The sequence below is a fragment of the Solea senegalensis genome, linkage group LG3, assembly GCF_019176455.1.
Source record: "Solea senegalensis isolate Sse05_10M linkage group LG3, IFAPA_SoseM_1, whole genome shotgun sequence".
Taxonomy (NCBI): domain Eukaryota; kingdom Metazoa; phylum Chordata; class Actinopteri; order Pleuronectiformes; family Soleidae; genus Solea; species Solea senegalensis.
In genome coordinates, this window is record NC_058023.1 from 31,530,092 (window position 1) to 31,555,793 (window position 25,702).

General features: G+C 43.7%; 4 protein-coding genes and 2 non-coding genes across 8 annotated transcripts; 4 read left to right on the plus strand and 2 right to left on the minus strand.

The window, feature by feature from the left end:
* Positions 1-138: 138 nt before the first annotated feature.
* On the minus strand, positions 139-4,773 carry fbxo7 (F-box protein 7). Its single transcript, XM_044020556.1, has 10 exons — positions 4,682-4,773; positions 3,579-3,701; positions 3,292-3,502; positions 2,909-3,184; positions 2,315-2,459; positions 1,714-1,797; positions 1,527-1,622; positions 1,266-1,442; positions 1,127-1,167; positions 139-589 (listed from the first exon to the last, which is right to left on the minus strand). The coding sequence occupies exons 2-10, from the start codon at positions 3,698-3,700 to the stop codon at positions 263-265; spliced, it is 1,479 nt and encodes a 492-aa protein (XP_043876491.1). The 5' UTR covers position 3,701; positions 4,682-4,773; the 3' UTR covers positions 139-262.
* Positions 4,774-5,185: 412 nt separating this feature from the next.
* rtcb (RNA 2',3'-cyclic phosphate and 5'-OH ligase) lies at positions 5,186-9,352 on the plus strand. Its single transcript, XM_044020223.1, has 12 exons — positions 5,186-5,573; positions 6,283-6,361; positions 6,450-6,517; positions 6,602-6,701; positions 6,861-7,017; positions 7,098-7,254; positions 7,585-7,744; positions 7,820-7,995; positions 8,072-8,260; positions 8,332-8,442; positions 8,584-8,703; positions 8,778-9,352. The coding sequence occupies exons 1-12, from the start codon at positions 5,481-5,483 to the stop codon at positions 8,883-8,885; spliced, it is 1,518 nt and encodes a 505-aa protein (XP_043876158.1). The 5' UTR covers positions 5,186-5,480; the 3' UTR covers positions 8,886-9,352.
* A 1,891-nt stretch (positions 9,353-11,243) lies between these two features.
* On the minus strand, positions 11,244-21,278 carry xpot (exportin, tRNA (nuclear export receptor for tRNAs)). Of its 3 annotated transcripts, none has more exons than XM_044021814.1 (25): positions 21,126-21,278; positions 18,667-18,820; positions 18,334-18,416; positions 18,189-18,245; positions 18,037-18,106; positions 17,697-17,915; positions 16,699-16,907; positions 16,444-16,612; positions 16,131-16,367; positions 16,010-16,048; positions 15,863-15,925; positions 15,655-15,779; positions 15,240-15,384; positions 15,028-15,147; positions 14,805-14,899; positions 14,471-14,540; positions 14,132-14,370; positions 13,763-14,048; positions 13,488-13,677; positions 12,927-13,043; positions 12,718-12,833; positions 12,595-12,642; positions 12,436-12,507; positions 12,110-12,166; positions 11,244-12,025 (listed from the first exon to the last, which is right to left on the minus strand). In XM_044021814.1, exons 2-25 carry the CDS (start codon positions 18,751-18,753, stop codon positions 11,999-12,001), a joined length of 2,940 nt encoding a protein of 979 aa, XP_043877749.1. In that variant the 5' UTR covers positions 18,754-18,820; positions 21,126-21,278; the 3' UTR covers positions 11,244-11,998. The 3 variants fall into 3 exon arrangements, with proteins under 3 accessions (XP_043877749.1, XP_043877752.1, XP_043877751.1); XM_044021817.1 differs by having other exon boundaries at positions 16,699-16,883; positions 21,126-21,277; XM_044021816.1 differs by lacking the exon at positions 21,126-21,278 and adding an exon at positions 20,550-20,894.
* A 250-nt stretch (positions 21,279-21,528) lies between these two features.
* Positions 21,529-25,495, plus strand: rpl18a (ribosomal protein L18a). Its single transcript, XM_044021818.1, has 5 exons — positions 21,529-21,610; positions 22,856-23,035; positions 23,122-23,251; positions 24,982-25,091; positions 25,352-25,495. The coding sequence occupies exons 1-5, from the start codon at positions 21,593-21,595 to the stop codon at positions 25,442-25,444; spliced, it is 531 nt and encodes a 176-aa protein (XP_043877753.1). The 5' UTR covers positions 21,529-21,592; the 3' UTR covers positions 25,445-25,495.
* Positions 22,647-22,780, plus strand: LOC122767359. Its single transcript, XR_006360207.1, has one exon. It is a non-coding gene; the product is annotated as a small nucleolar RNA SNORA68 (small nucleolar RNA).
* LOC122767360 lies at positions 24,217-24,350 on the plus strand. The gene has a single exon (XR_006360208.1). It is a non-coding gene; the product is annotated as a small nucleolar RNA SNORA68 (small nucleolar RNA).
* Positions 25,496-25,702: the final 207 nt, after the last annotated feature.

Consider the following 25,702-nt stretch of genomic DNA (forward strand, 5'->3'; position numbering starts at 1 on the left):
ATTTCATTAAAAATGTTAATGTGTAAGTACAAAACAAGCTCCCCCTTGTGGCACTTCAAAGCAAATCACTAGGACTGTAGGTTTGTGAGTCACACACATGCGCACACGCACACACACACACAGAAAATCACAGTTAAATCACAGATAGCTTCAATAAAAAAAAAATTGAATTTAATAATAAATCCATCACAAACTAACATAGTGCTTCAGTGGACGTCCCATCATCCAACGCCTCATCGTCATGGTTACTGTTTGTTTGTTGTCAGATGAATCCCCGCCTCGCGTCTGCTCCTCGTCCTCTACTCGTTCTCAGTCTGCGGGGGACGTCGCCCCGGGGCGGAGCGTCGCGGTGACGTGGCAGCAGCGGGTTGATGGGGTCGTAGCGAGGGCGGGGCAGGAGGCCCGGCGGCAGGTGCGGCCTCAGGTCGTACTCACCACCGATGATTCCGGGCAGCGGCGGGTGGAGGGGGAGGGGCAGGGGGGTGGGGATGAAGATGTCCCGAGGGTGAGGGAGGAATGGAGGCGGGAGGAGGTGGCGGCGAGAGACGCGCCGGCGCTCAGCACGGCGTATGTGCAACATTTTGTAAAGCTGGAAAACAAATAAAATAAAATAAAAAAAGGATGTCAGGTAGTAAATGACCTGAATGTTTAAATCTGATAAATACATGACGGTCGAGAGGATTTGTGTAGCTCTCTGACACAGCCGTCTGCAGCGCCCCCTGCTGACACGAGGCCCGCTCTTATAAGTTTAAGTGTACGATATCGCTAAGAAAACACGTTCACGTCTTTATCTCACTGTTAGACAGACTTTTCCAACAGGAAACTGAAGTTTGTAAACCACTCACTCTCCCACACCAAAGTCCATAGAGAAAATCAGTGATTTCAGGGGTTTGGTGCAGGGAGAGTGAGTGCTTTACAAAGGTTACCCACAAGGAAATGTGTTTCACGGCAAAATAATGAGGCAAACACTACTTTTTTTTGCTAGCAGTCGTCTCAGCAGCAGGGGGCGCTCACAGTGCAGTGTCTGTACCTCATAAAACCACAATTTAAAAAGCCCAAACTTAATTTTGTGGACTTCTAAGACGTCGTCATTGTCACTTTTAAATGAATTATTTGATCAGCTCACGTCTTTCCAGTTTGTCCCTGTGGACGTGTCGAGAACTGGACCTGAAAAAACAAAAAAAATAGAAACACATGGTGACGTCTTTATTGTTGGTAAAACTGTGACATCCTCATCATCATAATATGTGGTCACGTGAACTCACCTGCGAAGTCTCGACGGCACAGGTGTCGCCACAGCGTCCAGTCGGCCGTCGCCGCGTTCAGGCGCCTGGAGACGGCGGAGAGTCCGAGCACGGACTCGACGTCCAGGAGGCGAATGATTCGGAGGAGGAGCTCCGTGGGAAGAGCGGCCAGACCAAACGCCTCCGGCAACGCCATCGCTGAAAAACAACAACAACAATCCTGGTAACCATAGCAACAGTGTATGCTTTTATGTTCCATTTAAAAGTGTTAAATGTTCGTACCTTCTCTGGCAGCTGCGATCAGCGGGTACGACAGCTGGTCTTTGAAGACTCGCGTCAGTTTGCGCAGATCTTTGAACGCCGCCGCCGCACTGTCGCCTTGACAACAAAGAAAGAAAAAAAGGGGAGGAGTTTAACAGAGGCTGAGGCGCTGCCGTGAGACGGACCAATCAGAGGCGAGGATCTCTACCTGGCCACTCGTCCGTCACGTAGCTGCAGGGATTCACGCAGAGTTTGCGAACAGACGCGACGGAGTCGTTCGACTTCAGTGTGGCTGTGGGGGTCAAAGGTCAGCATCAAAAAACACGAGCAACACAGCTCTGGGGTGAAAACACAACAGCACTAATCCAGTGGTTCTCAAAGACTGGCTCGGGACCCACAGGTGGACTGCGGATACATTTCTTTGGGTCCCCAAACAAATTCTCCAAACAGGTTTTAAATAACGTGCATAAAATGAAGTTTTAGTTCCTTTACTTTGTTTCATAATTCAAAATGACGTTATATTTTACAGATACATTCATAAATGAGTCACAAAGTTTTCATGATTCATACGACAGTTTGCCGTCTTTAAAAAGCGTGTCCTCGTATAGAAACTTTGGGAATCCACGCTCACTTTAGTCACTTTATTAGGAACACCTGTTAATCTGCTCTTCATATCTCAAGCACGTGTCAGCTACTGAGACACGTGGACATGGTGAAGACAAAAACAGCTAAAAACTACTGGGATTCTCATCACACAGGTTCCAGTGAAAGTATTTTTTTTTTTTAAATTCAAACGTCCTTGAACTCACCGGTGATGACGAGGACGGGGCCCATGCACATGCCGATCACCATGGCGACGCTGCTCTCGCACAGAGGGTGAGTGTAGTGAAGCCTGTAGCTGTCGCCCGACGACCTCCACCCGTCTGGCATCTCGCCCGGCTTCAGCTCGCGGGCCTGAACACGGAGAAAACAAACGCACTTTGACGACGACGTTTGTTCAAAGACAATGGATTTAACTGGACAGAACATGGTTTTAGGCACTTAAAAGCCTCAGCTACAATGTTAAGATTATGTTCAGGTCTTTAAATCACTGTTAGACAGACTTTGTCTCAAGTTTGTCTCCCGCACAAAAGTCCATAGAGAAAATCAGTGATTTTATCTCACAGAGACACAGGAGCTGCTGCTCTACTGCTGCCCCGTGTGGTCACTTTGTGTCACTGAGGTTAATGTGACACAAAGGGAGTTCACACACTGACGTCACAAAACAAGACTGAACTCGCTGATGGACGAAGCAGTGGATCAACAACTCCTGTGTCACTGTGACGTAAAAACAATGTTTTTTTCTATGGGGTTTGGTGCAGGGTTTACAAACTTCCACCCTGGTGTCTGCGTCTGCATCTCACCTGAGGGATGAAGCCAGTTTCCGTCATCAGCAGGTGTCCCACCACCATGATGGCGTCAGAGGGACTGGTGATGCCGGCGCTGACGTACAGGAGCTCCAGAGACGCGGGAGCTTGACCGTCCTCCACCTCGCTGCACAGCATCGGCTCCCAGCTGCACATTGACGGCCCCGGGTCAGCCGCATCCTCCGAAGTCTCTGCGGCGGCGTCTGGCGTCTCCATGGCAACCTCTGACTCTGTCAGCGCTGTGGTAGGTGTGGTAGGTTTAGTAGGTGTGGCCTGAGAGTAAAACAATTAAAAAGGTCCAGTTGGTGATATTTTCAACTGGTCCAAAAACAAGTTGGGGATATGATTCGCCTCCTGGTGGCTGGGTGCTGAGACCGAACCTGATTCTCTCTGTGGCTGATGGGAGGAGTTAAGGTGGAGACTTTGGCTGTGGCGGTGGCAGTAGCAGCAGCGTTAGCGGCGGCGGTGGCAGACTTCGGCAGGACGACACAGATCAGATCTCCGGAGACGATGCCGCAGGATGACAGAGTCTGTCCAGAGTCTGACAGAAACTCCGAGCCGTTCAGAGACAAACGGAACTGTGTGTCCTCGCTGAGAAACGAGGAGACACGTGAGTGACAACATCAAAAACTACAGAGTGAATCTTTCGTTTGTGTTGACCTCTGACCTGAGTCCATGACCGGACAGAAGTGTGTTCCTGACGTGATCCGTGAGTTCAGTCAGAGTCGGTTCTGGGTTCTCTAACTCCACCCTGCAGGTCTGACGGTTGATCCGGATCCGCAGCTTCATACTGAGGACAAGCAACACGCAGTGAAACATGTGGTGTTGAAACAAGAATGAAAGAGGCTGCTGTGTTAAATATCAAATAACATGTGGTGTTTGTTTTGCTGGGAAATCCAACGCTAACACGCAGGACCAACATTAGCCTGAATCAAACCTTGGCTGATGATTAGATTTCTGTATAAAGTGACTCTTTTAACGGTTTAAACCGGAATCTCTTTCATTTCTTTTCTTCAGTAGAACAACCTCCGAGTTCTGATATATAGAACGCAGCATAATGCAAGGAGCAGAAGTATGTACATTACATTTATACTTAACTGCCAATTTATTAATTAAACATTAATTACTTCCTTAAATATATGTATTATTGTGTTTTTATTCATAGCAGTGATGGTATTAAAAAAACAGACTGGGTGGGTAAAATGTTTGACTGCATAAAACACAGATCCCCTTAAATCAGCTAAAAACATAGTGAGGTTTGGTTGAGACTAAAAAATGTCCATAAAGAAACGTGACTGTTGTACTTTCAGAGGAACCAATACTCTTGTAATACTTATAATTTCACAGTAATAATAATGTTTTTGAGTGCATTTCAACAAAGCTGCGTCATTTTTTTTAATCGGTTTTGACGAGTCACTGACTTTTTGTGGACGCTAGCTTCGTGTTAGCCTGTGTTTTAGCGTTTTTAAAACTTTATTTCACGTTAAACAGCGTTAGCAACGCATTTTACTCATTACAAAAAATAACATATTAAATTCACAGAACAGTAATTCACGTAAGAAGCAGGTGAATTACATTAGAAACACAGTAAGACTCTGGTTAAGAACAAATATGACGTTTCGTTTTCGTTTCTCTGCCAACATCATTACCTACCGCTCGCTAACTCCCAACACTGTGAGTTAGTCACCTGGTTAACTACTAGTTAAAAACCTCCATTTACGGTGGTGACATCAGTCACAGCGTCATTAATAATATTTTAAAACTACTCACGTGATGAATTAAAGAGATGAAACCAACACTTCCATGACTTTCATCTGAGGAATTGCGATGTAAACACAGAACATCAGCAACCGGAAAACGTGTTTTACGTACGACTGTTTCTGGAAATTATTTTCAGAATAAATGTCACGATGACAAAGTATTTTATTTCTCAGTGGTACAATTGTTATACTTTTGTCTATTTCAAACTCATTTGAAATAAATTACGCTCAACTAATGAAAACAAATCACATTGTGTTGTTTTCTGGCCGTTACATTGCCCTGTATTTTATATTTACGGATATTAAAATATTGATTGATTTATTATTTGAATTGTCACCAACCTATATGAATTCCGAGATTGCTGTTAATGGTTAAGATTATCGAACGTCCAAAAAAAATGTTTTGTGTGTGAGGTAGTGTGTGTGCGCTCAAATATTATCGGCAAAAACTCGTGCTTTTGTTTTGAAAGGCCGGAACACAAAACGTCCGGCATCCCCGGGGCTATCTTTGGCGAACGTAACAAAACTACAATTACGCAAATAAGTAAATTGTGTTGTTTAGAAACGGAACCTCATTTCAGTTTTTGTGTAATTTTATGTTATGTGTATGTTCAACTCTATGCACACAGTCGCATTTTTAGCGTACATTATTATTATTTTCATGCGTCATGCCAAAGTCACAATCGCGTTTTACACTCTCTGATTGCTCGCGGGCTTCCGTAGCGCTAAGTCTGCTGGCACTTGCCTTCAGACCGGCGAAGCAAACGCAGCAATAAAACTGTGAAAGTGACATTTTGTGGATCGGAAACATGAGCCGAAGTTACAACGATGAGCTTCAGTATCTGGACAAAATCGGCAGCAACTGCTGGAGGATTAAAAAAGGCTTCGTTCCCAACATGAAGGTGGGAACGTGTCAGTGTTAACGTGGTTAGCCGGTTAGCTTCGTGAGATATCGTTGACTGTGCACTCACTTAGCACATGTTGGCTAGTTTTATAGATGTTTACAGAAATAGTGACAAGAGTCATTAATATATGGGTAACAGATGCAAAATGACTGCTGCTTGAGCGAAGTGACGCAACTGTCAGCAATAAGGTGTGAGCCGAATTAAAGGAAACAGCCCAATTTTTAGACATAACGTGAAATACGTCAAGTAATATCACGTAGTTTTATTAAATAAGGTCTTAAACATTTAAATGTACTAATTTTCCATTTGCGTGCAGGACACAATCTTGACCTGAGCTAAAATTGAGTATCTGATATGATGAAAGATAGCTATTTAATATTTGGGAGATCCAAAATAGCAGATCAATTACTTTTTTGACAGTTATTGAGTCAGTAATACTGATTTAATCTATAGCTTTTAAGGGCAGGAGCTTGAATTAATATGAAAGGAGCATTTTCATTAATAGGGACTAAAGAGAGAATTTCAGATCATTTAAAAGAAACACCATTGAGAAATACTATTAAAAAATAATATGCAGCAACATTAGAAGTCATTATGCAGTAACACAAAGGTATAGCTAAACAATAACTATATTTAAATAGAAGCTAGATCATACGATAAAGACTAGTCATTGATTTAATGAGTAATAAAATGTCTTGTGTTTCAGGTCGAAGGCATTTTCTACGTCAACGAACCTCTGGAGAAACTGATGTTCGAGGAACTTCGTAACGCCTGTCGAGGAGGAGGTCAGCTCGCCTCCATCACCTCCACCAGCACTTCCTTCTTCACTTCACCTTTAAGTCTTAAACCGTTCCTCTTCTTTCCTCTCCGCAGGTATCGGTGGGTTCCTCCCGGCCATGAAGCAAATCGGGAACGTGGCGGCGCTTCCCGGGATCATACACGTGAGTACTGAGGGTTCAATCTTCAGAGAAATGAGCGAGAAAATGTGCTGAAAGATAAATTAAAATGATGTGATTGTTCGTTAGAGGTCCATCGGGCTCCCAGACGTCCACTCGGGATACGGATTCGCAATCGGAAACATGGCGGCGTTCGACATGAGCGATCCCGACGCTGTTGTGTCTCCAGGTTTGTGAAGTTCTGGAGTTCTGGAATTGTTTTGGCCCGGTTCAGTCTCAAGTGTTTTTGTTTTTATTGTTGGCAGATGTTGTGTCATCGTTTTTTGTTTACGGTCACTGGGTCTAAACTAAACGTCCAACACGTGCTGATGTTTTTTTTGTCCTGCAGGTGGCGTCGGCTTTGACATAAACTGCGGCGTCCGTCTCCTGAGGACGAACCTGGACGAGAGCGACGTCCAGCCGGTGAAGGAGCAGTTGGCCCAGTCGCTCTTCAACCACATCCCAGTAGGAGTCGGATCCAAGGGAGTCATTCCCATGGGAGCAAAGTAAGGACGAATCCTCCAAGGCCTCAATCAAGATCCCCAACAGGAAGCTCCTTTGACTTGTCTCACCTGTTTCTCCTCAGGGACTTGGAGGAGGCGCTGGAGATGGGCGTGGATTGGTCTCTGAGGGAAGGCTATGCCTGGGCCGAGGACAAGGAGCACTGCGAGGAGTACGGCAGGATGCTACAGGCCGACCCCAACAAGGTGTCGTCCAAGGCCAAGAAGAGGGGCTTACCCCAGGTAACCTAGCAACGCCAAACTTATGTAGCAGCGGGAAAATTGCTAGGACGCCGGTTCTCTCGTAGTCCCGTCATGCGAAACCCGAAGCAAGTTTTAGTACAATGAGATGATGAGTTTAAATATTTGAACTTGAGCAAAAACTTCCGAAAGCCGGGTCAAGTGAAAAATGTGCACGACGTGGAGTAATTGGCATCATTAAATCTTGTGAAAACACATTTAATATTTAAACACGAGAGGAAGTGGTGACGTGTGACCGAAAAAGAGACTCACTGTAGAGCTAAAACATTACGCCTCTGTGTTTGTTTGTTTGTTTGTTTGTTTATCGCAAAGCTGGGAACTCTGGGAGCAGGAAACCACTACGCCGAGATCCAGGTGGTGGACGAGATCTACGACGACTACGCCGCCAAGAAGATGGGCATCGACCACAAAGGCCAGGTGTGCGTGATGATCCACAGCGGCAGCCGAGGCCTCGGACACCAGGTCGCCACAGGTATGACATCGGAAAACTGAACAGCGCAACGTTATTTTCCAACTGAAGTAAAACGTTATTTGTGGCCGACGACAGATGCTCTGGTCGCCATGGAGAAGGCGATGAAAAGAGATAAGATCACGGTGAACGACCGACAGCTGGCATGCGCTCGCATCACCTCGCAGGAAGGTCAGGATTACCTGAAGGGCATGGCGGCGGCGGGAAACTACGCCTGGGTCAACCGCTCGTCCATGACCTTCCTCACCCGACAGGTACGACGCGAAACGCCAGAGAATCCGCCAAATGTCTTCCTCTCTGATCACGTTGTCACTTTTCTTTTTTTTTTAGGCGTTTGCTGAAGTTTTCACCACCACGCCGGACGACCTGGACATGCACGTCATCTACGACGTGTCGCACAACATCGCCAAAGTGGAGGAACATGTTGTGGACGGGAAGCAGAAGACACTACTCCTTCACCGCAAAGGCTCCACCCGAGCTTTCCCGCCACACCACCCGCTCATCCCTGTCGACTATCAGGTACGCGGCGCCCTGATGCAATGTCTGTAGCGCCGTAGCGGCAATCTGACAAATTTGCGTTGTGGTTTCAGCTCACAGGGCAGCCGGTGTTGATCGGAGGGACGATGGGAACCTGCAGCTACGTCCTCACAGGGACGGAACAGGGAATGACGGAAACCTTCGGTACCACCTGTCACGGAGCGGTAAGCGTCCGATCCGATCTTGAGCGCTACCATTTAACCCAAGTTCAGATATTACCATAAAACCAAAAGTCTGCATTTGGTTTGTCGCAAACGTCAGCTTCACATGTGACGTTTTATGGTCCCGCGTGTTTTCGGTTGCAGGGTCGCGCTCTTTCACGAGCTAAGTCCCGCAGGAACCTGGACTTCCAGGACGTTCTGGACAAACTCGCCGACAAGGGCATCGCGATCCGTGTGGCTTCACCCAAACTCGTCATGGAGGAGGTGAGAAGAAGTGTTATTTATAGTTTGACGGTTTTTGTAGATTTAGTTGCTTACGTTTGTTTTGTTTTTTTCAGGCTCCTGAGTCGTACAAAAACGTGACGGACGTCGTCAACACTTGTCACGACGCAGGAATCAGTAAGAAGGCGATCAAACTGCGACCGATTGCTGTGATCAAAGGCTGAAGCTGCTCGACGCTACGTCAGAGACAATTTATCCAAAATGATGTACGAGAATCTGCAACGATGGAAGAAAAGTCGTCACTTGGTTTTGCACTTTTTCTGTTTTTGGAGGGGAAAAAACAAATTTAATTTGAAAGTGAAAAACAGAAAACCGATGACGACTGAGTGAAACTTTTTGTTGTTTTCTTTAAATAAAGACGATCCCCGAGAAATGGATTTAACTTTAATGCCAGTTTTACGACACTACAACATCTACAACAAGACGTGCTACGGCTTTTTCTTCACGCATCTTTTAGTGTCGCTCTCTCTCTGCTGCTCAGTGACATCGCTTCCTTTCAAATGCTTCAAATTAAAACTGGAACAGGAATTTACTCCTTGTGGAGGGGGGCTTTTATTGTGAAACCTTTTTAAAAGGTAGAAGAGTTGGATTTAATTGTTGGAAGCTAAATAAAGGAAAATAAAAATTTTAAGTATGTGAATAAAATGGTGCGAATTTCGTTGTTTTCCAGTAGCAATAAAATACTTCCCGTTTAGCTATTTCACATTTATAATCTAGGCTAAAAGTAAAACTAGTATGTAGGAAATAAAAAAAGGTTAAACTTAATTTTAATCAATTTTGTGAAACAGTTTAACACAATCTAGTGATGAATAAAACTGGTTCAAACTGGAAGAATTTTTAGAACAAAAATATTTGGGGTAAATATTTGCTTTAATTTTTTTTGGAACCACCGATTTCTACAGTAATTTTGCTGGGAACGATTTTCAGTTGCGTATATTACGTTTTGTGTGATGCAGAGATTTAAAGAAAACGAAGCACAAGCACTAACTCAGATTTTTCTCTTTTGAGTAAACACTTTATTGGTTCTAAAAGAAAATTAGCATAAAAAAAAAGAATAACCCACACATTTAACCATCAAAGAACAAATTCATTCATTTGGCAACTTTTTCTTTGAGTGAAGAAAGTAAAAAAAAACAACACTCAATCTTCATCAAAAAAATCCGCTGATTTATTTATTTTTTTTTTAAATTGTTTTTCCAAAAATGTCAGCGTACAAATGTAACGACGACATCGGAACGAGGAAGAATCCAAACGTAAATGCTTCAACGTTCATTGGACTTTAAGATGAAAAGCAGATGAATTAAGTGCTAGGGAAGTGCAGCTGCAGAGTGAAACCACAGGGTGGTGCTGTTTTTACACCTAAACTTAAAAACTAACTTTTTAAACATACTTTCAAAATTGGCAACTTCTTTTTCAAAATATTTGCGTTGTAGAAAATATTTCATCTCGCATAAATTCCAAATCCAAGTCCAAAGATTTAAGTGTCTTTTAAGGGATTTGCAGTCGCTTCAGTCTTGCATTGCATCTACATAATTAGCGTTTATTTGCATTGTACGTAATGTCGTCATTCAGAAAAAAGAAAGTTTTTGCGTAGCTATTGTAAGGAAAATCATAGAGCACTCACCGACATTTTCTTTTAAAAGGAGTGATTACATTAATTCATAATTCATCAACTCATTAATTCAGGCACTTTCTCTGGGTAAATACATAAATATATAAAACAAAAATTTGGGTTTTTAATTTAGAACGGTTAAAGCAGGTCAAAGTGTCTGTGTGTGTGTGTGTGAGTTCAAAGAGAAAGCCTGTTTTGTTTTGTCGCAATGTTGTCGTCTCCCACTGACTGGATTTGTTTTCGCTCCTTCACAGTATTGATCGCAGTCGAGCTTTTGCATAATCGATCTTCAAAAATGCTTCCAGGGAAAAAAATAATAATAACTGTACACAGGCAGATTCATGTTTTCACAACAACTGAAGTAACGGCATCATGAACGTGTTTCTACAGAAGCTCATTACTGCCAAAAAAATGTCACAATGACAAAAATTTTACTTTGGGTGCTTTAAGTGAAATAACTTCTAAAGCTGAAATTTATAATTCTGAATTTTAAGTCCATTCAATTAAGCCAAAAATGTTTGGAGGATTCTTTCACTTTAAAATAGTTTTTGACATGAAAGAAAAATTTTACCTTTAAAAGAAGATATTTAAGGGGTTAAAAAAATGATAAAACAAAAAATGCGAAGTTGCGATGACATTTTTTTTAATCACAAATTCACTCATTTTTACGAGCTGGAAAAGATGAAAATGCCCGAGCAAGAAAAAAAAGAATTTTCATGATTTTTTTTTTTTTTAAGTTAGTGAAAGGTTATCAAAAAAAAGATGCAACAAGAGTCAAAAGTCAAATAAATAAAAAAAAAATCCAAAAAGTTTAAAACAAACTAATGATTATCAAAATAATACAGATTAACTAGATTTTTTTAATCAATTTAAATATTTTTTTCTGGCAGAAATAAGCTTCTATATTCAAGTAAAAAAAAAAAACTAAACTAGGACCTTTATTTACATTTTCAACATCTAAATCTCTTATTTACACTTGTTTGTTCCTCCATTTTCTTGTTGTGTCCGTTGTTTTACTTTCTCATACTATTTCCAGGAAAGAATAAAAAGAAAGAAATATTCCTGGAACAAAAACAGAAAACAATCACGTCGCTGCTGCTGTGACTCTACCGTCCATCCCGACACGGAACAAACATGACGAGCGGTCGAGATGAAAGTGTAAATCGAGGAAGGCGGAAACAAACACGAAAATGGTGCAACAGCCCTTTTTTTTTTCCTTCTCTTTAAAAATGTGGTTCCTACTGCGAAAAAGGTCCGACTAAAATAAAGCTATCGTTTGTTACGAGGAGCGTCACAATGATCAAACAAAAAACATCGTAGATTCTTACGACAGCCGCGCTTTACGCGTAAAATAAGCCTTTTTTCTCTACATGGTTCCACAAAGTTCTCCTCGTGTCGGGGAACCCTCAAGTCCCGTCTCACCTCGAGTCCACGTGGACAGCTCGTCTCTCGGTAGCTGGAGGGCGCTGTTCCACCCGCTGACCTTCTGTCCATTTCCCCCTCCCCCGACTTAGACAGACTGGGCTTTGTTACGCTTTTACCTCTTAAGTGCAAAGCAGCTCCTATGCTAAGTTCCATGGTTTTGTTTTGTTGTGAAGGGGCGAGTCGGGCCACTTCCTGTAAAGAGTCTTTTTCAGTCCCCGGGGCAACTTCCAGTTTCATGTCCTACAGCTTTGCTCGCTGGAAAAACGCCTGCGGAGACACCGGAGACAGAGTCAAACACAGCGATCGCGGACAGATTCTCACGTCGTCCTCAGTTCGTCGATAAATACGTACCTTGATATAATTCTTCAGCACTTTGAGATCGGGCTGTTGAAGCACTTGACAAAGTTCCTGTTCAAGAGAAAACATCGGTAAAAATTCACAACGTTTCTATGCTGATGACAACTTTGCGTTTCGTTTATCTGCACAGACGACACAAAAGGTGATCCATGCGTCCACTGAACCAATGAGAAAATAGTTTAGTCCGACAGCTGAAGAAGGAACATCTACAGGTTGACTGACATAAGAACCTTCTACGAGTACTGAACGACGCGTGTATCTGAAGGAAAGTGTCGATGTTCGATGTCGGGGAACTCTTAAACTCCTGGTAATGAGCTCACCTGTGAGAGCTCTGGTGACACCTGAAGCGAGGGCAGATACTCCTGCTGTAAGAACTGGATAAACTCCGGCCCCTGAAGAAAAACAGTACAACAAACCACAGTGAGAAGAACTGCAGAATTTAAAAATGTGAATAAACAAATAAGTCGATCTGTTTGTACCCGTTTGAGATGAATCATCTTCAGGGTGATGGCGCACTCTGACAGAGTCTGGAAAACAAAGAGTGTTCGTGAGGAAAAAACTGAATTCTTTTTGTGGTTTTAGGTTGAGGACCGGACTCTCACCAGGACTGTCTGAGCGTCCGAGAGGTCAAAGGTCGGCTTCAGAGGAGCCAGGAAACACGCAGGGACGATGTTCTTGTAGATGAAGTCGGGGAAGCCCACCATACCGTCTTTACCTCCTGCAGAGTCCATGACATCATCATCGTCAGGAGACGATGATTCAAACACAAACACTCAGATGAAAGCTGATTTATTTTCCACACGTTTCTCACCCCACAGCTCCACCAGTTTGGAGAGGATGATGAAGCAGGTTTTCTGAGCGATGGGGTCGGGGAAGTCCACGGCTCCCTGGATGATGGTGAACACGACTCGCTCGATGTTTTCAGCGCCTGGAATCAAGTGTCGAACACGGGATTAAATGACAGGGAAACTAGATGTTTATAGTTTATTTTCACGTTCAATCTAAATGATTTGATCATATCTCTGTTCTGTTGTCGGTTCAAACAACAATAAACTAATAAACCACTGTGTTTGCACAATCTCAGACGCTGACGGTTAAATCTCGGAGAAACTTCAGGAGGCGGTCCTCTCTTCTCATGAAGTTAGCCCCGCCCCCACGGCAAACATGAGAGGACGCATGGAGAAGGAAGGGGAGCGCTAACGCTAGTAATGGAAAACAAAGTAGCTAAAGTTAGCTAATGGTTAGCTAAGAATGGCTAAATGTTAGAACAAAGATGAAACTCCCATCTTTACAGTTGATTTCAGACCTGCACTGAAGTTCTTCAACTTCTCAGAAAACCGAGTTCCAAACCATGTGACCTCCTCAGACTCACCCTGATTGGCCATGACCTCGTTCATGCCGCTGCCCGTGACGGTCTGGACGAAGCTGAAGTAGCTTCTCCGCAGCATCTGCTTCTCCAGAGCCGCCGTCTGGTCGTTCTCCTCTGCCGGACGCGCCAGCGACTCGAAGATGGCGAGGACCAGCGGCATGAAGACCTGCTGCAGGAAGGGCGACACCTGCCGCTGTCATGGAAACGAGAGAGAGCGCCCGGTTAACCACCTGGAGCTTTGTTAGTGAGCAGCTGTACGTGTTATTTTCCCACTGTACCTTGAACTTGGCCGTGATCTGGCTGATGAGGGGGATGAACTCCTGCAGGTCTTTGGCCTCGCAGTCCTTCAGCATGTGTTCCGAGGCGGCGGGGATGAACGGCAGCACCTCCTCCTCCAGGCAGATGATCATGCGGTGCAGGAAGGAGCGGACCGAGCTGCGCAGCACCCCCCGCTGGACGGGACAGCTCAGTGCAGGCAGGAAGGTCTGCAGACAGTCTCTGTAGACCTCGGTGCAGCTGCACTGCTTCACCGTCTGCTTGTTGCTGAACGCTTTGCTGGTCCGACTGCGGAACACGGACGTGAGTTTAGACTCAAGACGCAACCGAATTTCAGTCAAACGTGTGTCGCGGTGTGTGAGCGCCCTCACCTGGCAAACCCGACGGCGTGACTCAGACAGTCGGCGAGCGCGACCTGTCGCCCCTCCTCTGTCTCCTGCAGCAGTTTGGCGAGCAGCAGGCGGAACGCGTCCATCAGCGGCGACAGCAGGCTCCTCATCATCGCCTGCTTCCTCTCGGCCGGACTGTCGCCGCTCACGATCAGGACGCCGGCTGTCTCGAACATGAAGAGCTGGTCGTCGCTGGTCAGCAGCACGGGGAAGCCGTTTTCCTGCACAGAAGAGTTAGACAAAGCCTGAAGATCTGAAGGGTCTGTGAGATAAACCCTGAGGCATTCTGGGTAAAATAATGGACCACGTGATGAGACTGACCGGAGGAGCAAGTTCCAGCAGGTCCTGGATCCGAGTCAGGATGTCCTCGATAAAGGCGTTCATGTGTTTGCTGTCAGCAGAGGGCGCCACATCAACACACGATATCAATGAACACATCAACAATTTAAATATTATACGTTTTATCATAACATTTCAGAGGGTTCGTTCAGGTGTTTTTCAAGTGTGGTTGTATGAGAAAGAACTAAACTCCACCCCTTTAATATGCTACAGAAAACGGGTCTCTACGAGTTTAATGTCCATAAATATCACACAAACTAATTCTTCAAACATTTACACAAATCATTTTCCGTTTTGGTGTCAATGTTGAACTCACTGCAGAGTTTTGATGAATCTGGAGAAGAGATAAGCCACTCTGCTGCGGACCTTCGGGCTGTTGTGTCTCAGTCCTCTCTGGTCCAGAAACGCCATCTGACCGTGAACACAACACAACAAAAGTGTCAACAAGTCAATTTCATTTACAACAACAACAGCAACAACAACAAAACTCCTCTCAAAAAACTGCTTTTCCTTTATGGAGCAGATTATTATTTTCTCACCAGAACGTTGGGAATGTGCTGAGGCTCCACGACGAAGAACTTCTCGTATCGGACAACAGTTTCGAAGAACTCCAGCGAAACAGAGCTGTGCTGGTAGCTGATGACACCGCAGGAGACCAGCTGAGGAGTCAAGCATGTGACCGATGAGACGAGGAAATAAAAAGACAAAAAAACAACAACGATACACGCGACACATGAATCCCACGACTGACCGTCCTCATCATGTCCTGCAGGGCACTCGTCTTGGCCGTGTCTCCGGTGAAGTGAGCGCCGTGAGATGCGGGCAGGGCCTCGCCCAGCATGTACAGCAGCCTGATGGCCACCTCCACCTCCATGAAAGTCGCCGACTGCCAGTTCCTGAAAAGAGAACGCGTCACGTGATAAAGCTGCCACAGAAAACGGACAATCACCTTGAGAAAACACTGCTGGGAAAATGGGACTTTTATTTTGAAAACTCCAAGGTTATGTTTTAATGTGGACAAATGGACTCTTACTTGCAAGGTTTGATTGCTGTTTACGGCTGTGTTTTTTAAGTTTGTTAGAAAGAAGTTTCATATTTAAAGTTTTGCTCTGGCAAAGCTTTTACACTCGTTCGCGTGTCCGTCATAAATCAGAGCGGGTTCTTACTGCATGGTGGTGTTGAAGACGCGGCGGACGGCCTCCAGCAGCAGCTCTGGTGAAACCTGAGCCAAGCGATCCAGGAGCATCTTCAGCTGCTTCCTGTACTCCACGAACATCGCCTCGTCTTCGCCCTGACAACGACGACAACAGGAAGTGAGGGAGCGTGTCGGCGTTTTCTGAGCTTCGTGATCAGATACCGGGTCGTAACACTCACCTCGTTTTCAAAGTTGTACTCGTCGTCGTACGTCAGCTTTTTCATGACGGCGAGCATGATGGCCTGCAGCGAGAGGGCAGACATGTTATTTATGTTTAAACCATTAAAAAAACAGTATGTGTCGATGATTTAAACTCAAATTCTCACCTCAATGTTTGTCTTCTGCAGATCTGTCAGCTGAGGAAGCTACAAAAACAGAAGTGATGAGATTTTTATGAAACAAACATTATTGACAATCATTTTTCTTCCTTTTGTCGCGATGGGTCACCTGTTTGAGGACGTGCAGGTATTCGTAGCAAAAGGAGACGATGTTGGCCGAGATGTCGTCGTCCTCGTGCACCAGCAGCTTCAGCAGCAGCGGCACCTTGGCCTCCAGCGCCTGTAGCGTGTCCGCCGCGTCCTTGACGTTGCCCGTTTTGACGAGCTTGGTCCAGCTCAGCACCAGACTCTGACCCATGCCGTTCACCAGGCGGGAGAACTTGGCAAGGAAGTCCACGTCGTCCTCCTGAAAGAACGCGGGGAGTTTAAGATCTTGTATCAAGAGATGCTCGCAGAACACCGTGAATAAACATCCAAGATACCTGCTCCACGTTGAAGAATCCCGCCGACTGCAGCACTTGACTCAGAGACTCCACCAGTTTGGTTTTATCCACCGGGTCCATTCCTTTGTTGACGATTTCAAACAGGCAGTCGCAGGCTTCCTCTCTGAGCGCCTCCACCGACATCTGACTCAGCAGCAGGTTCACGAACCTGAGGGAGAAGAAGAGGCGTGAAGTGATCGACGGGTACGAGAGAAAGTCGGCTGCCGTGCTCGTTTGTTCGGGGGACAGTCGTACCGGTCGTTGGCGATGAGGTTGAGGTCGATCCAGGACACGAAGGCTCCGACCACCTCCAGACACTGGCAGGTGAGCTCGAAGTGAGTCAGCTGGTACGTCTGCAGGATCTGGAACCAGGACTCCACCAGGCTGGGGATGCACTGCTCCCTCATGCTGTCTTTGATTAGAGTGTTTCTCCGAGTCTCCTGGGGACGAACACGCCACATCACCTTAGGGATTGTTCGAATTTACAGCCAATCACGTTCAATTTCATTGCAAGGCCGCACAGCTTCAGATTATCATGAGAGTCCCTGGAAATGTTTTTGAGAAACTGTAAAACACCTGATGAAACCGATGAAACCACTTGTTGCCATGCAGTCAATTTCTTCCTCAACTTAAAAAAATAGGATTTCCTCCAGATCTGTGATTCTTTCTTTAGAAGAGACTCAGATTCTTACAAAATCTTTTTTTAAAGTCGTGATTCTGATGTTAATGTGATCATGATGTGAAGTATTTCCTTTTTTCTGAAGCTCAAACATAAGATTAACTTCACAAGATGCTCCACGTTCCTCATCGATTACAGCTGACTTTATTTTTGTAATATTGCAACTTTATTCTCATTATATTATGACTTTTCTCATCATATAATGACTTTATTCTTGATAGTGTGCTTTTCCCCCCTCAGAATGGCCCTTATACTGATGAAATAAACTTTTTCCAAAAGTCTACTTTTTGGATATTCCCGTTTTTGTGAACAACATGACATCACTGATGTTTCTAATGGGCCAACAGCACATTCAAAATGGATCTTGAGTAGTTAGCTGTAGGCAACTGTATGAGCTTGAGCTAAGCTGAGGACATTTATTCTCTTATCGAAGAAGTTTCTTGGACGAAACATCTTAAACATCTTCACAGACATTCAAAATGGATCTAAGGCCAAGCTGTGCTCACAGCTCCCTCTACTGTATCATGCTGTAATCTTTTCAGAGGGTCTCCTTTTGAGCGGGAATCTCGCTCACCTCAGGTGAGTGCAGGATGTCTCTGTCGACCACCTCGGCGTCGATGGCCATCAGTGTCCTGAGGTAGATGTCCACGCCGTGCGGGTTGAGGCCGACTAGAGACAAGACATCGTAGAAGAACTTGGGCCACAGCGTCAGGTACTCCATGACGAAGGTGAGCGCAAACACCTGAGCCGCCTTGTTCCTAATGAAGGGCTTCTCTGGCTGAGCGTTCATCAGCTGTTGCCACAGAAACAACAAAATAAAACATCATCAAATGTCATCCTTTCTACGATGTAAGCTGTTTGAAGATTATTGTATCTTTACATTTAACATAATTGAAACATGGCGGTGGTGTTACCTGACACTGGAGCCACTTCATCAGTGTCTCTCTGATCAGCTGCTGCTGAGCGGCGCTCAGGCCGGCGTGTCTGCAACACAAGCACAGTCACATGATCAGACGTGCCATCGGAAAACAACAAGAAAACACAAAACACACGCCGTCTTCACTACCTGAACTTGATCTGATGCTCCAGCACCTGGAAGCAGAAAAACTTCACGTGGTCGTCACTGAAATGACAAAACAAACGCAGGTTAAACGTAATCGTCACATGCCAACAAAAAAGTGGAATTATCATTTCAGTTCAAATAAACTCACTTGTAAATCCCTTTCGCAAGCGCCTCGGCACAAACTTCCCAGGCATCGTGAGACTCCTTCAGCTGCTCAAAGTACACCATCGCCTAAAGACACACAGGCATGACGAATCAAAAAAAAAAACCACTGGAAATGTTTTCCAGGGCTCTCACTCATTTATTTAAATTGTTTTCCAGGACTTTTTCCAGCTGCAACAGTACAACTTCTCCCGCCCCCACAAGTCTGAATTCTTGAATGCTTAGAAGCTGCGCACATTGTTTAATGTAAGGGAAACAAAAACATCCAAAATCCCCCTTTTTGATTCGACAGATATTGATTTGCATGAGTGCGTCTTACCCTCTGCCTGTAGCGGGCGTCGGCGTTCGGGTTGAGCCCCAGCAGAGCCTGCTCGTCCATGACTGCAGCGACAGACTGGCAGGCCATTCGTGGGTTAGCTCTTCTCTGGGGCGAGTTCAGTTGTCTCTGCTGCCGTCAGGCAGGTTCCTCTCATCTGATTGATCAAAAGAAACCATGTTAACAGGTTGATTCATGGTCATGGTATTTAACAGCAGATATGACAGGACCTTAGAGAGATGTGTAGAGATGTTAAAGCACATCTCTTAGCATCTTTGAACATCTCTGAAGAAACTCAAGTGTCCGAATATCTTTAAAAATCTGTAAATGTCCAAACATTTCGAAGTCTTTAAATGTCTGGAAACATCTCTGAAGATCTCCTAATGTCTGAACAAACCTGGACCTCTTTTAACATCTCTCTAAGGAACTCTAAATGTCTCAACAACCCTTAAAGTCTCTTATGTCTCTGAACATCTCTACATTCCTTGGAACTTGTGCAGTACCCACATCTCAAGCATCACATGCTTTGAGCCGTCTTTCGTCTTCCATCCTGTCAAGCAAACTGTTGGACAAACGGATGCTCCTTTCGTCAACTGTCAAATTTTACATCAAAGAATTTAAAACTATACTTTGATGTCTTACTAACCTTACACTATCCCTATTACTGCAGGAAAGTAGACAGGACAGACCGACGTTCCTTGAATCAATAGAAAGACGTCTCTGAACATCTTGTAGTTACTCTGAAACCTACCAACACATCTATACATGTCTCTAGATGTCACAGAAATGTCAAAACTTCACTTGGCTCCCCTTAATGTCTCAAAACATCTATGAAATGGTGTCAAATGTCCCTAAAAGTGACAAGCTTTGATTCGAGTTGATTCAATTATAAAAAAAAATACTCAGGGTAGGATCACAGCTCCATCATCATGATGCAACACACTGTCTACACTTTAAACCTGCATGAGTCATTAATGAAGCTAATCACACAGTTCCAACAGACACAAAGTCTTTAAACATCTCTGATCGTTTTAAAAATGTCCCTTAACATCGATGAATGTCCCTGAATCTCTTTGAATGCATCTCTTGAGTGCCATAAATAACTCTAAATGGATGTAATCATTACTTCTTGTCTCTTAATATCTCTCGGTGTGTCTCTACATTTCCCTCAACATCTCTGAATGTTTCTAATCTTCACGTCTCTAAATTCTTCTGAACATCTTCAAGTCTATCGAAAGGTCTCTTCAAATCTCCAAATGTTTGTAACTATGACTTCACTTCTCTGAAATGTTCTACTGACTCACAAAATATCTCTAAACATTTCAGGACATCCAAAGATCTGCAAATCTATCAAAAGGTCTCTTAATCTCCCCTAAATATCTGAACACATCTCTAGATTCCACCAATACATCGATACATGATTGTTTTGGAATGTTTCTAATTGTAATTACAGGAGTCTGAATGTTTCTCAAACTCTCAGAAGTGTCTCTAAATCCCTCTGAACGTCTGCAAAGCCATCTTGAAGTCTCCGAGTCTCCCCTTAATCTCTCTATTAATCTCTCTGTCTTTATTATAACTACATGCTTCTGAACATCTCAAAATGTCTCTTAACATTTCAGGACGCCTCTGATCATCATTACTTGTCTCTAAATTCCTCTTAACAACTGTGAACCTCTCTATAATGTCTAATTAACTCATTATTAATCAAACTACTGATTTTTAAGTACATTTCTGATTCATTGCCACAATGAACATGAAAAATAAACATGAAAATGGAAAAACTATCGATTGATGACCAAAGCAGCAGCAGATCAAGAGTCTGTTAATTGCCTTATTTGTTAACTGATTGATTTGTCGATGACAGATTGACTGACAGATATCCAGACCTTGTGTTTGCAGCTGAAAACTCCTCAGTCAGCGTAAACGCAGGATCACAGTTTTGTCACCAACATGATGCAACACGCTGTCAACACCTGAAGCTAACACCCCGACCGGACATCGCGCACCGCTCCACCGGGCGGACACACGCGAGACAAAACGACTCCAAACACGTCCGTGGTGAACAGTACCGGTTCCCGGGGCCACTCCTGTAAAAGTTGACACCGCACTGCTACATGCTAGCCATGCTAACAACTCCCCAATACAAACTGCGGCTAGCCTTGTGTTAGCCGGGCTAGTTAGCTCGAGGGCTCGCCTGCCTTCCTTCCTTCCTTAAACATTCTATAAAAGTGGAGTCATCACCGGGAGCGGGTGAGTGACAGCCCCGCTGATAGTGAGACAAAAGCCAGACCGGCTTTATTGTGTATTAGCGTGTTTTTCTGCGTCTTTCTCGCGGCTCGGTGACGATGTGCGCCTCACCTCTGCTCAGAAAATCAACACTACCAACGTTTTTCTTTTAACATACAAATAGAGGATAATTATCACTAAACCTGTGAAAATCAAGTTTTTGAAAAAAAACTCACTTTAGTGAAAACTTATTTCACCCGGCGTTTGTGTTTTTCTCCTCGTCTCTCTCGTTGCCGTTAACTCATCACAGCGAAGCCTCCAGAAAATCAGTTGCACGTCGGTTTCACTCACGCGACACAAGCGGCTGTGCGGCGTGTCCGCGCGGCCACATCCGGGCCACCGACACCGGAAGTGATTACTTTACCAACGGTAACGTTAAAAATGTACACACGTGATTAACACCCAATTCTCCGTTTGTAGGTGTTTACGTATCCTTTTTCTTTTGGGTACATGTATATCATTTTTATTTTTTATTTTGTAGACTTATCACGAGGCAAGGCGCTGAACTCCAGCCAATCACAGGCAGGCTGAGGGCGGGACTTCCTTCATCGGGTTGACGTTGGTCCCGCCCTCCGCGCTCTTGACATGCGCAGATTCCGCTCTACATCTTCCTCTTTTACTGTGGCAGTGAGCGAGAGACACCATGAAGGCGTCCGGCACAGTACGTAAAAACTTTTATTTAACGGTACCCGGCTGCTTTACTCGACCGGAGTGAGCCGATGTAGTGAAATAAGGTTATAATCGCCACATATTTGCCTTTATATGTAAAAAGTGGTCGTACCGAAGCGACATTTTAAAGCGTTTTCTCTCCAGTGCTTGCGCGGCTACAACATGGCGGCCGCAGTACCATGTGGACGCCGCGGCTCGAGACTGGGTGGCGTTAAAGTGCCGTTGTCAGTGTCTTTTAATGAGTTTTTATGTAGAAAAATACATTGAACTGCATTTAAATGTACATTTTCACCTGAAATCTAGAGACTAGGGTCGGTATTCGTGCTAAACACATAGCATGGATGGACGTTTGTGTTTGTGTGGCTAGCATTAGCAGCCAACGTGTAGGTTTCATCACGGTATATTACACAAATTAATACTAATTTTACTCTAAGTTAAAATCCCATGTGGTTCATAAATATCCCGTCTCAAGTTTAGAGAATATAATAAACCAAACGTCTCTTTTATTAAAGGGGGTACCAAAAATATGTATACCAATAGGTTAAACGGCCTAATATAGAATAAGTTAAATACGTGGACTGAACTTATGTTATTAACAATTAATTTGGTCAATCAATATAATTTAGCATCTATTTTAAAGATATGAGAATGCACTGTCATCTTTAATGATAACATTTAATACTTCTGAAAAACAGTCTTATGTTTGAGTATAGACTTTGAAAAAAATGACTTGGGATGCAATCATTTGTAGTGGAAAAAACGTAATTAACATTAGTTTGAGTAATTCATTGAGTAGTTCAGTCCTAGATTAAACCCTGGAAGTGAACAATACTTTATATAATCGGACAACACTCTAAATTAAGCTAAAAATATAATTAGGAAGCAGATAAAGTTCTTTAAACAAGTTCTAAAACATTCAAAATTAAAGTTCTCGCTGTTAAAAATATTATTTAATTTTATAATAGTGAAATAGACTGGAATACAAATGACTACATTTGTGTAAATAATTTTTTCGTGAGGTGTGTGTATTTGCAGCCAAACCCAAAGATCACGTCTTCTCTCAGTGGTGTGATTTTGTCTGGTTTGCAGACATTAACCTGATCCTTGTCGCCTTTCTCTGACACTGCAGTGTCTTTGAAAGTGAATTCAAGGACCAACAGACACGACAGTGAACACATTGTCGTGTTAAATGTGATAAACGTTTCCTAACTTGACTTCATTTATTGTCCCGCTGCAGCTTCGGGAGTATAAAGTCATTGGGCGTCTGCTGCCCTCTGCGAAGAACCCCACCCCCCCTCTGTACCGCATGAGGATCTTCGCCCCGAACCACATCGTGGCCAAGTCCAGATTCTGGTACTTTGTCTCTCAGCTGAGGAAGATGAAGAAGGCATCCGGAGAGACGGTCTACTGTGGCCTGGTACGTGTCGCCGCCTCTGTTGAAAGGAAGACAAACGGTGATGAAACTTGTTTGGTTAAATGTCTCTTGTCCTCGTGTCATTCCAGGTCCACGAGAAAACTCCACTGAAGGTGAAGAACTTCGGTATCTGGCTGCGCTACGACTCCCGCAGTGGAACCCACAATATGTACAGGGAGTACAGAGACCTGACCACGTCTGGAGCGGTCACTCAGTGCTGTGAGTGTCTACACACAAACACACACAAACCTGTGTAGCCCTTAGCCACACTGAAACACAACTTACCCCACATAAGCTTTTTCTTTATATAAAAGTTTCCCGTAAGCCCACTGTAAACGCTGCCGCACAAATTCCAGGCCTCTGTATGGCGCTTCAACTCATGCACGCTGTGTACAAACGGTTTAAAAATGATGCTTTATTATAACCAGTATTACAATGTAAACAATCACAGAAACTAATACAGAATGACCAATTAAAGAAAACACATTATCTTAAAACAAATAGACCAAACAAACTTAAACACAAAAGGAGAGAGGTGGGATTATGACAGGATTTTCCCCCAAAGTCAGTTCGGGTGGCGTTTTGAGATTTTATTTGACTCTGAAACCCTTTTGTGAAGTTAATCTGTTTCATTAATCAAAATAAAGTGATTTATATTTTCATATGGTATTTTTGTTCCTGTGACTGACCAGCATCTACGTGTTTTTGTTTTTTACCATAAAAAGAGAGGTTTGATTAAGCTTTTATTTCAGTCTGTCTTGGCCTTTTTATGGCGTTTATTTTGAAGTTCCCTAAAAGGGCTACAGCTATTTTCCTAATTGATTCACCTGGTAGTTATTTTTTTCTCACGTAACTGTATAGTAGTTTGGTCCATGAAATGCCAAAAAATGTTAATTGGTGTCTCCCAAATGTCTTATTTTGTCCAAAAACCAAAATGATTCAGTTTTATGGAGTTCTTTTGTCAAAGTTGGTGCAAAGAAACCAGAAAGTATTGACATTTAAGTGAAGAGACAGCATCTAACTCTCTTCCTCATCTAAAGCTGCATGGTTTTATTATTAACAGCTGTTTGTGTCAGTAAAAAAAAAGTAATTTCACCTCTTATATTTCTACACAGACTGTTAACCTGTGAGAAACTTCAGCTCATTTAAAACCATTAAATCCATTTTCAGACAGGTTGTCTGTATTTGCAGCCAAACCCAAAGATCACGTCTTCTCTCAGTGGTGTGATTTTGTCTGGTTTGCAGACATTGACCTGATCCTTGTCGCCTTTCTCTGACGCTGCAGTGTCTTTGAAAGTGAATTCAAGGACCAACAGATGTTTCCTAACATGACTTTTATCCTCCCGCCACAGCTTAGGGAGTATAATCAGAATCGTTTGTACATTTGCACATACGAGCAGTTTGACCTGGTGTTTTTGAAATTAGAAATCTAAGATGTAAAACATTTATACAGAATCACAAACACCAGGTATTTACATGAGGTGCAGTGGGTTTGAAATTTGAAAGATGCTTGTGTTTGAACATAAAACAAAGAATACAACGTAAAATCACAGCCTACATGTTGTTGAAGTTTTGAAGTCATGGCTGGGGCCCAGATACTAGACCCGCACAGCCCACTGATTTATAAACGGTATAAAGTTCACATGATTGTTGCAGCTCTATAAACGTCAGTTAAACATACAGAAGGATTTTTTTATTCAAAGTTGTTTGACATTTTCATCTGTAAACTAGACCTGCAACTAATGATTATCTTCATAATCGATTAATCTGTCGATGTTCACAATTAAGCAAGTTATCGTTTGGTCCATAAAATGTCAAAACGTTAAATGTTGATCAGTGTTTGTCAAATGAAGCCGAAACAATCGAATCTTGTTTTAATCACGAAAAAGCTTTTTTTTGTGGGGGTTTTAACTCCTAATGTTTGAACCAGTAAAAACTTGTATTTTCAGATCGTGATATGGGAGCTCGCCATCGTGCTCGCGCCCACTCCATCCAGATCATGAAGGTTCAGGTCATCGCTGCTAACAAGTGTCGCAGACCGGCCATCAAGCAGTTCCACGTGAGTCTTGTCTTTTTGTTTGCACGTTACCATGACGATGCGGCGAGTCTCTCTCTGGACTGTCACGCTTTTGTCAGCTCCGGTTTCATAACTCGCCAAAAACATAAAGCCAGATTCCTCTTCCAGTTTTTCAGCCTCCATCTTTAAACCTGGCGGTTAAGAAACTGGCAACATGATTTTTAAATGTTTATTTTTTTCTTTAAAAAAAAAGATTTATATCGGAGGATCCTCTGACATCACTTCCTGTTTCCTCCCTCCAGGATTCCAAGATCAAGTTCCCCCTGCCTCACCGGGTCCTGCGTCGCCAGCACAAACCACGCTTCACCACGAAGAGACCCAACACTTTCTTCTAAAGCTGGTTTTACAGTCTGTGCGGGAAACAATAAAGATTCTGTTCAAGATGAGAAAATGTTGCACTGACTTATTTTCACTGACAAACGTTGGCAAAAAACAAATCCGAAAGAATGACTTCAACAGTCAAGTGAGGTTTTTTAAACCACTTGCTCTGCCGCACCAAAGTCCATAGAGAAAATCAGTGATTTTAGCTCGCGGCGACACAGGAGCTGCTGATCTGCTGAACTGCTGCCTCGTGTGCTCACTTTGAGCCACTG